This window comes from Myodes glareolus, chromosome 22, assembly GCF_982192425.1.
Source record: "Myodes glareolus chromosome 22, mMyoGla1.1, whole genome shotgun sequence".
NCBI lineage: Eukaryota > Metazoa > Chordata > Mammalia > Rodentia > Cricetidae > Myodes > Myodes glareolus.
In genome coordinates, this window is record NC_142047.1 from 36,534,035 (window position 1) to 36,548,396 (window position 14,362).

The window sequence follows — 14,362 nt, forward strand, 5'->3', positions numbered from 1 at the left end:
GGCGCTGGTTTCTGCCTTCCACCTCCCCAATGGTGAGTAAGCAACTCTTGGTCGTAAACAACTCCATATATGGCTAAGGCTAAGGATCTGGCTTGCTTCCGCATTTCTGGACCTATCTGCATTTCCCACATGGCATGCTGGAATTGGCTACCCAAAGGCTATTTAAGCTGTGGGCTGGCTTTCCCCTGGGTTGGAAGATTGTTTAAGGTTCCTGAATAAATGGCAGAAAGAAGAATCAAGTGTTGTGTCTTCCTTACTGGTCGAGGCGTACGTGACATTTAATGACAACCTGGAATGCACAGCAAGGCCCCATGTCCCGCCCAAAGAAAGAAAACAGCAAAATAACGGCAGCGATAATAAAGGTAAAGCCAAAGGCCCAGAAAAATATCTACAATGAGACATAAATGCACATCCGTTCAATGCATCCATATTGATGATCCCCAAGTCCTGGTGCAGATGAGGATGTTCTGCAACTGGAACCTCACACACACAGTCTGAAGGGGCTGAAATATGATGCAGTCATTTTGGAAGATAATTTGCCACAATCTTTCTGGGATCAGTTCTTTTTTTCTATCATGTGGGTCCCGGGAATCGAACTCAGGTCATCAAGTTTGATAACAAGTGCCTTTACCCTCACTGAGTCATCCAATTAGCCTGCATAACCTTTCAAAGTTAAACATGGTCATATCTATGTTTTCACCCAAAAGAGTTGTGAGCCTGTGGCTATGTTTGAAATTGCTAAGAAAAGCCTGGTGATGCTTGCCTGCAATCCCACACTCCAGATGCTGAGGTTGGAGAATGATGAATGTGACCCCAGCCTGGGCTATGTAATGAGAGCCTTGTCTCAAAAAACATTGCCTCTCCAAACCAAGGAAGAGTCTTAATGTGGGAGTGACTCAGATGTGCAGCTGCGGAGAGTATAAAGGAACTGAGGATTATATACATGGATTAGAACTCTGCAATGACAGAAGGGAGCTTTGATTATCTCAAGAACATCATGCTGGATGGCAGCTGATCATCAGTGATGCCTCTTATAGGATAGGACAGGAAGAGTAACAGTGTTCCCAAACCACATCCAGGTGCAAACTACAGCAACAGGGGGCGTGTTCATCTTGGGATGAACAGAAGGTATCTATGAACTCAGTCACTGTGTGCCGAGCTTAACACTCTGTGCCCCGGTGTCCAGGACAGACAGCATAGGGGTCTTCACTTTCATCCAAAGGTACTGTGAATAAAGAGGGACTATATCCTGGAAAAATAGATGCCCAAGGAAGGCAAACTGGCCAGAGGTAGAGGGAAGAGAAGTTAAAAAATCAATAGGACAGTAGGGCACACCCTCTCAAAGAGACATGATTTTGGGGAAAGAAAAGGCACAGTTTGGCATCATTGTAAATGGTATGTTATCCAAGAGACCTGGAGTTGCTGGCATTGGAAAATTTAAGGAAAACAATAACATAGGAATGAAATTAATCACACGAACTATTAAGAAGTTTCTTAATAATGGATTATTAATATTATTATTATTATATAATAATGGAAGAATTTCTTAAAAATGGAAGGAACTCCATGTACATGGTGAAGCCAGCAGTCAGGATGTCATGGACAGGAATCTCTTTGGCTAGACATGTGCGTACATTCCTACCTCCCACATCTCACATTCATGATACACACCACAGCAGAAGATCTTCACTTATGCCATATGCTCATACAAGTGTGGGCTTCACAGTGTCTGCAAATACATACAAGGAATAAGAGCAAATTTATTATTAGAGGAAGCCTACCTGAACCTTCTGGTCACCCCCTCTCCTGATTCAGCATGAGGTGTTTATGAACATGTCAAGTCAGCTTCTCATAAAAGCGGACCATTTGCAATTTGTGAAGGAAATAGATGAGATTTTCTTTATAGAGACAATCTACACAGAGGTTTCCAGAGACTGGCAGGCTCAGTGGCTGATGTCAGAGAGGTCTAGAAGCTGAACTCTGAAAACCTGTGTGGCTCAAACTCATTTGCAGAAGCCTAATTCCTAAAGTGCTGATGTTCAGAATTGAGACCCATAGAAGTCCCAGAGTGGCATAGTTTGTACATTCTAACTGCAGAGGACACAGGGTGTAATCTTTGGGCCAAACAGCTAGTCCTTGTCTCACAGTAGATGTGCTGACAGCCCGACCCTATCTTTTTTGGTCCACAGAACTCCACCTACATTTCTGCTGTTTACAAGTCACACAGTTTATGATTGCTTTTGTTTATGAGATGTAGGTCTTGCTCTGTTTTCCAAGCTGCTCTGTAACTCCTGGGCTCACGCAATATTCCTGTCTCAGGTTCTGAGTAGCTGGGGTCACAGACACCCATCACAATATCTGTATCAGTTCATGATCTGACTGGAACAGCAGCTTGAACTTAGAAAGACAACTTAGGACTTAGGGTAACCACATTTTCACTGGGCACTTATAAATATGTGGAAACATAGGACTTGCTGAGAAAAGGGTTGGGTTTTGGAAATGTCCACCCTGTGTAGACAACATTGCCCACAGTTTCTGAGTTTTCTTCTTGGGAAGAAAAGAAAGGATAAAGATAAGGTAAGGCGAGGATAGGAGAAAGGAGTCTAGTACCAGAGGAGTGTGAAAGAAGATGGGTGCACTTTGGAGCTTACACACCCGCACTTCTATGAGAGTCTGTATGGACTATGTCTAATAAAAGTTTGTCTAGCATTTTGAGTAAGGAATGACAAGTAGAGTGTTTGTCATATGTGTTGTCAAAATGGACAACTATGGACATTTATGGTTACATGAATGTTGGAATCAATGCAGGCTTCTAAATGGGCTGTGAAAACCTCAAGCTATCCTCAGCTTTACCGAAGTTCGCCTACCTTTCCTTACATTGGACATTACACATCCTTGTTTTTACCATGAGCCCCTTTTAGCTCCTGGATCTTCTGGGGCAGAGTCTTGGTCCAGAACCGTTGCCTTCTGGCTTTCAGGGCTCGGCCCACAGCAGGCTGGAGGTCAAGCTGCAGGTACTGCTCATTTTGGTCTGATAGAGGCCAGTAGGGTAGACCCTCACTGTTGGGATTCCTGTGGATATGCCACCAACAGAGAAGAGTGAGGTCAATTTCTTTCTAAGACTGGATCTTCCAATTGAGTCAGGGAAGTGGACTAAGCAGACCAGGTAACTGATGAGGCAGATGTCCTGATTTAGGAATACAAGTGTGACCCACTAGTTTCCACTCCATGTGGAATAAGGCTACTTGGCCTGTTTTGTGCCACCTTCTCAGAGGCAAGATCTAAAGAACAGTACCACAGTACTGTGACCCATCCATAGCTCACTGTGCAATGACCAGTGGCCAACACCTACAAACTGTCTATCTCAGAGTACCTTGGGTACAGAGGACTCTATCATATGAAGGATTTCTGCATGCTAATGTGATCACCACCACAAATGGGTCCCTAGATGGAGACCCAACCCTTAGGAGGTTGAGGGAAGAGCATCTTCTTACCCGTATCGTGCAAAGTTGGCCCAGTACTTCATCATTCTCCTGCTCAGCAGCTTCTCCTTTACAGTGAGGTCAACTGGAGGTGAGAGGGCAAGGGTACAGATCCCAGCCATTTAATGTAGCTGCTCCATTCATGCCTCATATTCACCGTGCCAGCTGTAGCCTAAAACTGAATTCTAGCTTCATGCTCCCTTCCTCCCTCCCTTATAACTCAACATCTAAGTTCCATTTGGTTGTCTAAGTAAATGTCCCAAGACTAAATTATGAGCCAGCGAACCCTCATTTCCTCTAGCACAAGCGAAATTAAGAAATATCCAGACCAAGAGTAGGTTTTTAAGCTGTGAGATAGTACGTGCTTGATCTTGCTTTTCCCAGAGTCTTGAACTCCTAAACTGGACTCAAAACCCAGCTATCCTTCAGGTCCAAACATGGTTCTCCATTCTATTCATGGAAAGCAAGAGAGACTCACTTTTGACACCCCAGAAGAAGGATCCAAAGATAAGGAAAACCTCATCACCATGGTCAGCCTTTACATGCCGTGGTTTGAAGTCCTTGAAAAAGTTGGGCCGGTGCTGAAACTCATAGAAGTAGACAGGGGCACGGAAACCTGAGGGCAAGAACACATTGTGACATAAGTTCAGCTTGCCTCACACAACCCTGACCCACATTGGATGACAAGGTAAGTTGGTCTCAAGTTATCTGGAATGACAACAGTTGAGTGTGGAGTCCCAGCCTGGGGCATTTTCTGTGGGAAAGTCCGATGTTAAATGATGACTCCGCCCTCCCCAGGGGAAATTTGCGCAAGTCACTCAGCTGCACCCAGAGAAGACATCATTCTCTTACGCACTATATAAGGATTTACTAGATAAAGACTCTCAGTTGTTTGGAACCAGAGATCTGATTCAGACACAGGTCAAGGCTGGATATTACAGAGCTCACCTGGGACCCACTGTCTGAGTTTCTTCCCTTGATCTTGTTACAGATGTACTCACGCTGAAAATGTGCTACTTGGAGTGCAGGGATCACAAACATGAAATCTCCCATCATCTCTCTGAACTGTATTTGGAGGGTCTGTGGGTCCTCAGTGTCCCCCATGTACTCTTCCATTATCAGGTCGCTACACTCAGGAGGCAGCATCTACACCGGGAGATCAGGATGAATGCGGTTAGGTAAGCACAAGGATATCTATACTACATCCTTAGGGTGGGGAAAGCAGATGAGGTCAGGTATAGGGGAAAGGTCTGAGTGACCCCAACCGGCCACACACACACACACACACACACACACAGAGAGAGAGAGAGAGAGAGAGAGAGAGAGAGAGAGAGAGAGAAAGAGAGAGAGATATTTAACACTTCTAGGGATGCTCTCTGAACAGGATATTGAGAAGACTTCTCAATGGGGCAGGTCTCAAAGATTCTCACCAACTGTTCTGCTATTGTGCCCTTCAGAATAGCCCGCAGGGTACTTCTGGTTATTTTCTTTAACGTCTGGGAAGTGTTGAAGATCTGGGATGTGGAGAGTATTTGAGTTTGAAGTGGGATGGATATGGATTTGTGAGTCTCTAAGCTCACCATATAAGACTCCAGGCAATAAGAGATTAGAACTGGGCCTTACCAGTGGGAGAATCCAGCCATACTCATCATTGTTGACACCAATGATGCTGGGGACAGGGTGAAAATCAGCAGAGGCCAACAGTTCCTGAGGATGCCTGGGTAGGAACTCTCCATCCACCACAGCAGGGATGATCCTGAAGGCCTGAGGGACATGCAAGGTCAGTACACACACGAGTATTCTCCGTCATTTCCCTCCCTAATTTGTCTCAGGACGGTCATCCCCACAACACCTCTCCCACCTCACCCCTTAAGAGTCCCTACATTTAAATTAGCTTATGTAGGTGTTCATTTTGAACACAGGACTACAAGGATGCCAAGCCAAGCAGAAAGAGTAGTTTGTCCAGAGTAGTGAGTTACACACCCAGTTGTCTCCTATCTTAGCAGTCACACAATTGAGCCAACCTTGTTAATTGCCAGAATTTCTGCTTCACTTTTGTCTCGAAGACAGTGCACCAGGCCCTTTGAGTTCGAAGTTGCACAACCAGATAGCTTTGCCACCATCTGTAATGGGAGCAGATGTGAGCTGGCTCATCCTCCCTGACAGGGAGCAGTATCTAAGCAGCTCCAAGTGGGTACCACTGTCCTTAAATATTGCATCATATCATGTGTTTTGCATGGATTACAGCATGGTGTAAAATTATTCCCATTTTTCCTGTTGCTCAGAGTTGTCAACTGGGAAGGAGATCATTCTATCTGTGTGTTTTTGTGGGGTTTTTTTGTGTGTATGTGTTCCTGTGTGACAATGTGTACTGTGTGCCACAGTTTGCCTGTGAAAGTTAGAGGACAAGCTTGGATAGCATTGGGTATCTTCTTCCTTGTTTGAGACAGGGCCTCCTGTTTGCTGCTTCCTACACCAATGCAGTTGACTTTTAGAGCACTCCCATCTCTGCCACCCACCTCACCATAGGAACACTGGGGTTGCAAATAAATACTGTCACATCTAGCCTTACGTGGCTTTTGGGGATTTGAATTCAGTTCCTCACACTGACAAAGCAGGCTCTCTCACCCACTGAATCGTCTCCCCACACCATGCGCACTTGTTTATGCTGAAGATGGAAGTTTCTGGGAGCAGCTTTGCTAGCCACATGATGTATTCAGCATGTATAAAGTAGATAAAAGTGGATTTTAATCCTTGAGCCTCTTAGAAGTTATTGGAAAGAAGCCATTTCCCATGGTCGTTGTCTTCCACTGTACAGAGTACAGAGTACCAGAGGCTCAGGGATAAGGCAGAGAGTTAGGGCTGGGGTGATGGAGAACACTTACCGTGAAGACCATCTCAGAAGTGTTAGAGATAAGGCGAGGCAGCAGGGCCACCCCGCTCTGCATGATGGCTCTGTGGAAGAGTCCTTGGGACATGGGGGATACAACATGGAAAGACACACTTATGCCACCTGCAGACTCGCCAAAAATGGTGACCTGGTCAGGGTTGCCTCCAAAGTAGGCGATGTTCTGCTGGACCCAGCGTAGGGCGGCCACTTGGTCTAAGAAGCCCCAGTTGCCTCTGGCGTGCTGGTCTCCAGTGCTGAGAAGTGGAAGGGACATGGATCAAAGGGCTGTCTAGGTTCTTCTCAACTGCCATTGTTCACCCCAGCCCTAGTCTCACCTGAAGAATCCCAGGACACCCAGACGGTACTGGATATTGACCACCACCACATCTTCAGTGGCCGCCAGCTTGGATCCATCATACCAGGAAGCCATGCCTATAATCAGTGCACCACCATGGATCCATACCATCACCTAGAAAAATAAGAAGAGATGCCATGAGGCTTTGGTCGGGCACAAGCTCAAGTGGGACTGCCTTCTAGATTAGGGACTGCTTTCTAACAGTTTCTGTGTGCAGCTAAACACACACAGGACTCCTCAGTATCTTAGACCCAGGCCACAGGTGAGGAACACAGTCTCATCCTCATCTTTTCAAGCCTCGTTGCTACACCAGGAATCTCAGCTTAGATGAACTGATTTAAATCCAGTGTGATGTCACTGTCAGTCTCAGGCTCCTCAAAAGTGTGGAAAAGGTGTCTCCATAAGAGTTTTTCCTGATTATGCATCCAAAGAATCACCAAATCTCATTGGCACAACCACTATCCCAAAGCTGGGAATTTGACTTATCTCAATGTTCATCCCTCGGACACCTGCCTGGGTTTCTAGGGCTCAAGTTTGTTGAGTGAGTCCAGAGTTAATGCCTGGAACACAGCCCGTGACCTCTCAGATTTCCAGTACTTTGTGACCCATACCCATGACTTAGGTTGTTCAGCATGGCTGAAAATATTCTTGGACCCACTATGGAAAGCCCTCTTGTCAGGATCTACAATGCAATAGAACTTAGGTTGATTTTCTCCTTTCTCATTTTCCTAGGAAAGAAATCTCCACCCCCACCCTGTTGACCATAGCCCAACTCTCACAGGCAGGTTAGAGCCGTTGTGGGCATGTGCTGGTGTGTAGACGTTGAGATACAGGCAGTCCTCAGACATAGAGATGGGAGGCATGATCAGCTTTATCTTCTTCAGACCCTCTAAATTCATTATATCATCATTTTGTAGACACCTGGGGACAAAGATAGACGCTGATCCCAAGGGATGTTCAGTGATCAACACCTGTGTCTCCTAGTAATATCAGAAGACACACCCACAAGGTCTCACCAACACTGAGGCCTAAACATGAGCTGAATCGGAATGACATCAGTAGACATCCTGAAGTTGATAGGTGAAGACCGCTCAGCCCTACACAAAGAACTACAGGCAACTAAGGGATGCTCAGAGGGAGACAAAATGTCTTCCCTAGGGAAGTGCACTCAATACTAAATGGTCAACCAAATTACACACACACACACACACACACACACACACACACACACATATACATACATACATACATACATAGCATACAGACTAAGCAGGTTATATTTAGGAATAAATATGCATATATACATTACATATATTTATGTAAGAACAATCAGTAACAAAAGAATAAATGAATTTGAAAGAGACCAAGGAGGGATACATAGGAAGAAAAGAAAGGGGAAATGATGTAATTATATTATAATCTCGAAAAAAAGCAGGCCCTTAGTTTGGATTTTTTTTTCAGTTATCCTCGATGCCTGCTTCCTTGTGATGTCCTTTACACACAATCTCTCTCCACAGTCTCTTCCTATCAAGGTAAAGTCTACTGACTCTGTGGAGGCTGGAGGGGGGAATCCAGATTTCCAGGGAGGTCTCAAGTGGAGTGGGGGATCCCTAAATGAGATTGGATTGTTGAGACTTCTTAGATTCTCTATGGAGATGTTCAACTGCTTGTAGTGACATTCACCTCTCTCCCCATACTATCTAATATTTGTTGTGATGGTTGGTTTTGATTACTGACTCAACACAACGGTACTAGAGTCTCCAGGAAGGATCGTCTAGACCAGGTTGGCCTGTGGGGTTATCTTGATTACATCAACTGTAGAAGGAATACTTGTTTATTGTGGGCGGCGCCATTCCCTAGCAAGGGACCCCTGTACTGTATGAATAGAAAGGTGAGCTGAGCATTAGAGGCACCCATGAGTTCTTTACTCCCTCTTCCCAATTATACATGTGATGTGACCATCCTCACTGTGGTCTTTCCAAAAGACCCCACCCCCATGACGATTATAACCAGAACTGTGACCTGTGGTAAATCCTTCCTCCTCTAAGCTGGTTTTGTCAGGGGGTTTTCATTACAGCAACAAGAAATGAAAGTAAAGCATTTGGGCATTTGGGTGCTGTGTCTACAATGGAACTGTGGGAAGTAATGGGCAATGCTGTCCCTTCATCCCCTGTCCAGACACTCAGAGAACCTCTTTTTCCTACGTATTCTCCAGTGTAAGCTTCTATACTTGTTCCTTGGACAATGGCACTTACCCTTGTGTGTTACTGCAGTGACCGTGCAGGGTAGGTTTGCCAAGTACTGCTGCCCTCCTGAGAGATTTGTAGCGCATGATGCCAAACATAATGCTTATTGCTTAATATAAATACAATGAACTTTGCCCACAGACCTCCTCCACTTTAGAGAGTTCACTTGGCACAGTCTGATTCTGGGACCGGTTTGGATACCGTTCTCACTGCAGTACCTGGAGCTAAATCCCTACAGATGCCAAGCTCTGACCCAGGAGCCTGGCACAGTTGTTCCTCTCTAATCCTTACCACATTCATTGAAAAATGCCTGGGAGATGCCCCTCAGAATAGGCAGAGAACCGTTGTGGAGCTGAGATGGAAGAAAGACTTCAGCATGGCTCAGAGCTCAGAGCAACTGTTCACCCCAGGGCTTGACATTCTCTGGGTACAGAACTTACATGGCCGGTTGCAAGGTCCCATCTCTCACACCACTCCATGGTTCAGGGGCTTCAGGGGGTGCAAAGCGCAGTGATCCTACAGGTGACTTGGCAAAGGGAATTCCCAGGAATCTGTGGGCACCAACTTTGGTGTCCCTCACATAGACAAGGCTGCCTCTGACTTTTCCTGCACGTGTGTTTCTGATGGGGTTAGCCTCTGGTGAGTCCTGACCTGTGTGGAGAGATGCCACCAGGGTTAGTTTTGTGCAATCAGCTGCCATAGATTGTGGGAGTTCTCACCTCCTTGTTACAAGGGCACACAGAAAGGGAACCCAGGACCTCCTAGTTCAGCTGTGGGGTGTGAGTGCAGGAATTTCTCTAACCCTCAGGACCAGGAGTCTTCCCCATTTCCCTTTTGAAGGGTGCCAGAGCATTTCTGCCAAAGAGGTCACACACTGAGAGCCATTTGGTAGCATGAAGGTCTTATTGTTATTATTACCCAAAGTTAGGAATAGTGATAAGCACACACGGAGGTGGGAAACGCCCCTTTGGCTCTTCTCCTGACCTCAGCTCCACAGAGCCCCTCACACTGGCCTGGCTCCTCAGTCTGCAGTAACCTAGGCATCTCTGACCCTCTGCGTGCTAAGTGCTCACTCTGTGGGTTTGGTGGAGGCCTGGGGTGGCACACATTCTCGTACTTTTGTCTGTCATCTCTGTGAGCGCCTCCCTCCCTGCTGCCTTCCTCCTGCAAGCTCAGCCTCTGATGGAACTGATCCAGGTCCCCATTGTCACTTAAGGAGTCTCACCCTGCACATGGAGGAGGGTAATCAGGAGTCCACAGGCCACAGCATCCAGCCAGCCAGGAAGTCTGTACAGCGGCATGACAGGCTCCCAGGCCTGAGACTGTTCTGTCCCAGACTGACAGTGTCAACAACCCAAAGGAGATTATATATACTGCCCAGACAGGACCAGAAGGAATGCAGGTGGGAGAACCTGTAGGGGTGGGGGCAAAGTTTTAACTTCCTGAGAACTAAAGGCAGAAGTGACAGGAGCCAGTGACCAACAGCCAGGGAAAATACACTTCTGCAGTTCCTGCTCTTTGTCCTGGAAAGACAACTGTATTGCAGAAGCCATGGATTCTGGAATACCAGAAACCCTGTTCTCAAACCTTGATTCACCATGATCACAGTCCTTGTATTCGCTGGGCAGGTGTCAGTGCTGTGGTGGAGGCCAGGGAACAGAGCGCTGTAACAGGAAAAGCCAGGAGGGCTTCTCCAGGTAGGTAAATACCGAAGATGCCACAGATGGAGGGAATGTGGAGATGGAGCTCAGAATGTGGTCTTTATAGTTATCACAGGACCTACATGGATTCCTCCTCATAGATCGTGGCTCTTTCATATTGTCTCTCCTCCAGCGGCCAGTTCCTTTGCAGATCAACCTCAAAGTCCTTTATGCACTTGGAAAACTCTTTTTAATGGTTTTTTCTTATTTGTTTGTTTATACATTTAATGACAATTAATTGTATGTGTGTATGCAGGGATACTCACATGCCATGACATGCATGTGAGGGTCAAAGGCAACTTCTGGGAGTCAGTTCTCTCCTTCCACCCTGTAGGTATGGGGGTTCCAACTCAGGTTTTCAGATTTTGCTGGAAGCCTCCTTACTCACTTAAGCATCTTACCCATTTCCCCGACTTGATGACATTTCATGAGGCACTGATGTCTCCATCACTGGGGACCGTCTTGGCTCTTAGGGCATGTGAAAAGCTGGAGACAAGGGTCTATCAATGGGAGTTCCAGAATCATAGAGAACCCTGGTGAGCTGCATCAGTGAGTACAGGATCAGGAGTTCCCATAGAGCTCAGTTTGATTTCCTGGAGGAAGTGGTGTGATGATCCAAGTCAGACAGCCTTTATTATCCTCTGAGACCTGACCTTGGTTCTAACTTTCCAGCCCACAACAGTCAAGGGACCCAAAGCCTGGCACAGCAGGACTTCCTCCTTGGTTCCTTTCTGGCATCTCTGACATAAAACAGTCACGGCTTCTCCTGCTCTGCCAATTTGCAATGCCTACCTTTGATTCAATATTGTGCTTAAAACGCACCTTGTGCAATCTGTGGTCCCAGCCCTTCCTGCCAGGTGCTTCCCCTACTTCGGTTCTGAAATCAAATGAGATGCTGGGAGAACCCAGGGGCAATTTTGTCACCTTCATAAAATGGCATAAAGTGACACTAATTGTATTAGTGACAAAGATAAGGTAAGAATGAAAATGAAGCCACAGGAGATGAAATTGTAGGAGTGTCACAAGAATCCAGGAGGTCTGGGGGACAAATACGCTCAGGGACAGGGAATAGGTGTCTCTTCTGCTGGACATTTTTTGACCTTCTGATATCACACTACTTCCAGGACACACTCCACAGACACATATTCATAGATACACTAAGTATGCAAATATGCATTTCATAGCATTTTCAGTTCCTGGTAATAAGAACAAAACTTAGTAGGACAGGAACACAGACCCAGAACTCCTCCCCACATAGTCCCCCCAAACTCTCATAGACTCCCCACAGACACACACACACACACACACACACACACACACACATTCACACAAATACATTTTATACACTTTTTCAGCCTTGAGGGACTAATGAATATATCCAGATCACTTCTCATTTAAAAAAAATTGTACCACTTACCACTTGGAAAAGGCATAGTTGATTGACTTGAGTGCCATTTATAGGTGTCATCTAAGTTGTTTTGTATGTTGCAACCCAATATGAAATTAAGAGTTGGGGCTGCATGCTCTTGAGTAGGAAGAATAAACATAGTGAAAATGGCAATCTTGCCAAAAGCAATCTACAGATTCGATGCAATGCCCATCAAAATTACAGGAAAATTCTTCACAGACCTCAAAAGAACAATACTCAACTTCATATGGAAAAACTAAAAACACAGGATAGCCAAAAGCAATCCTATACAATAAAGGAACTTCTGGAGGCATCACCATCTCTGACTTCAAACTCTACTATAGACCTACAGTAATGTAAACAGCCTGATATTGGCATAAAAACAGACATGAGGACCAATGGAAACTGAAGTCTTAGATATCAATCCACACACCTACAAATACCTGATTTTTGACAAAGAAACTGAAAATATAAAATGGAAAAAAGAACATATTCAACAAATGGTGCTCGCAAAACTGGATATCAACATGTAGAAGAAGGCAAAGAGATCTGTATCTATCACCATGCACAAAACTCAAGTCCAAATGGATCAAAGACCGCAACATAAAGCCAAACACACTGAACCTCATAGAAGAGAAAGTGGGAAATACATTTGAACGCATTGACACAGGAGACCACTTCCTAAATATAACCCCAGTAACACAGATACTGAGAGCAACAATTAATAAATGAGACCTCCTGAAACTGAGAAGCTTCTGTAAAGCAAAGGACACGGTCAAAAAGACAAAACGACAGCCTACAGAATGGGAAAAGATCTTCACTAACCCCACATCAGACAGAGGTTTGATCTCCAAAATATATAAAGAACTCACTCAAGAAACTTGACATCAAAAGAACAAATAACCCAATTTAAAAAAATGGGGTACAGACCTAAACAGAGACCTCTCAACAGAGGAAATTAAAATGGTTGAAAGACACTTAAGGAAATGCTCAACATCCTTAGTCATCAGAGAAATGCAAATCAAAACAACTCTGAGATTCCATCTTACACCTGTCAGAATAGCCAAGATAAAAAACACTGATGACAGCTTGTACTGGAGAAGATGTGGGGTAAGAACACTCCTCCATTGCTTGTGGGATTGCAAACTTGTGTAGCCACTTTGGAAATCAGTATGACGATTTCTCAAAAAATTAGAAAATAATCTACCCCAAGACTCAGCAATACCACTGTTGAATATATAGCCAAAGGCAACTCATTCATACCACAAGGACATGTGCTGAACTATGTTCATAGCAGGATTATTATAATAACCAGAACCTGGAAACAACCTAAATGCCCCTCATCCAAAGAATGGATAAAGAAAATATGGTTCACAATGGAGTACTACTCAGCGGTAAAAAAATGACATCTTGAAATTTGCAGGCAAATGGATGGGTCTAGAGAAAAAAACACATTGAATGAGGTAACCCAGACCCAGAAAAACAAATATAATAGGTGCTCACTCATAAGCGGCTTTGAGATATAAAGCAAAGAAAAAACAGTCTACAATTCACAATCCCAGAGAACATAGAAAACAAAGAGGACCCTAAGAGAGACATACATGGATATAATCTTCATGGGAAGTAGAAAAAGACATTATCTCCTGAGTTAATTGGGAGCATGGGGATTCTGGGAGAGAATAACAGGGTAGAGAGGAGGAAGGGAAGGTAGTGGGGAAAAAATGTATAGCACAATAAAAACAATAAAAAGGTAAAAGAGTTGGGGCTGGTAGGAGGTTGTCACATCATGTGTACCACTGTTTATATTAAGAACACGAGGTAAGATCTCTGGTCCAGAGAGCTGGCCTTTGTTACCCAACACATCTACTGGAATCTTGACTCTGGACTTCTTTGTTTCTAAAACTGAACACATTTCATTTGTTTATAAACTAAATAGTTTAACACACACACACACGCACACACACACTTATTTACATATGTAATATATATTATTGAGATGCAGTGCTCCATTACCAAATGAACTATTTTTTGCACTTTTTATTAATTAATTTTTTCATTTATTTTACATCTCAATTGCAGTTTCCACTCCCTCCTGTACAAATAGGCTATTCTTGAAATACTGAGTTATTGAATGTCATTATGTAGAAGATTACAAATAGGTCCATATCTATCACCATTCACAAAACTCAAATCCAAGTGGACCAAAGACCTCAACATAAATCACTTTACACTGAACCTAACAGAAAAAAAAGTGGGAAGTACACTTGAACACATTGGCACA

At 44.6% G+C, this 14,362-nt stretch overlaps 1 protein-coding gene across 2 annotated transcripts; it reads right to left on the reverse strand.

The window, feature by feature from the left end:
* Window positions 1-1,487: 1,487 nt before the first annotated feature.
* On the reverse strand, window positions 1,488-10,303 carry LOC125402432 (pyrethroid hydrolase Ces2e-like). Of its 2 annotated transcripts, none has more exons than XM_087900291.1 (13): window positions 10,199-10,303; window positions 9,414-9,624; window positions 7,507-7,648; window positions 6,708-6,841; window positions 6,368-6,626; window positions 5,507-5,605; window positions 5,106-5,246; window positions 4,913-4,996; window positions 4,484-4,628; window positions 3,961-4,098; window positions 3,495-3,567; window positions 2,906-3,072; window positions 1,488-1,729 (listed from the first exon to the last, which is right to left on the reverse strand). In XM_087900291.1, the coding sequence occupies exons 1-13, from the start codon at window positions 10,272-10,274 to the stop codon at window positions 1,704-1,706; spliced, it is 1,695 nt and encodes a 564-aa protein (XP_087756417.1). In that variant the 5' UTR covers window positions 10,275-10,303; the 3' UTR covers window positions 1,488-1,703. The 2 variants fall into 2 exon arrangements, with proteins under 2 accessions (XP_087756417.1, XP_087756418.1); XM_087900292.1 differs by having other exon boundaries at window positions 2,868-3,072.
* Window positions 10,304-14,362: the final 4,059 nt, after the last annotated feature.

Bases quoted from the DNA above. Each gene is read 5' to 3' on its own strand.
- LOC125402432 (XM_087900291.1), bottom strand. From the start codon at position 10,274: ATGCCGCTGTACAGACTTCCTGGCTGGCTGGATGCTGTGGCCTGTGGA. The intron at 6,627-6,707 runs GTGAGACTAGGG...TCCACTTCTCAG, and splicing joins GGTGTCCTGGGATTCTTCAG to CACTGGAGACCAGCACGCCA. The intron at 3,073-3,494 runs GTAAGAAGATGC...GCATATCCACAG, and splicing joins GCCAACTTTGCACGATACGG to GAATCCCAACAGTGAGGGTC.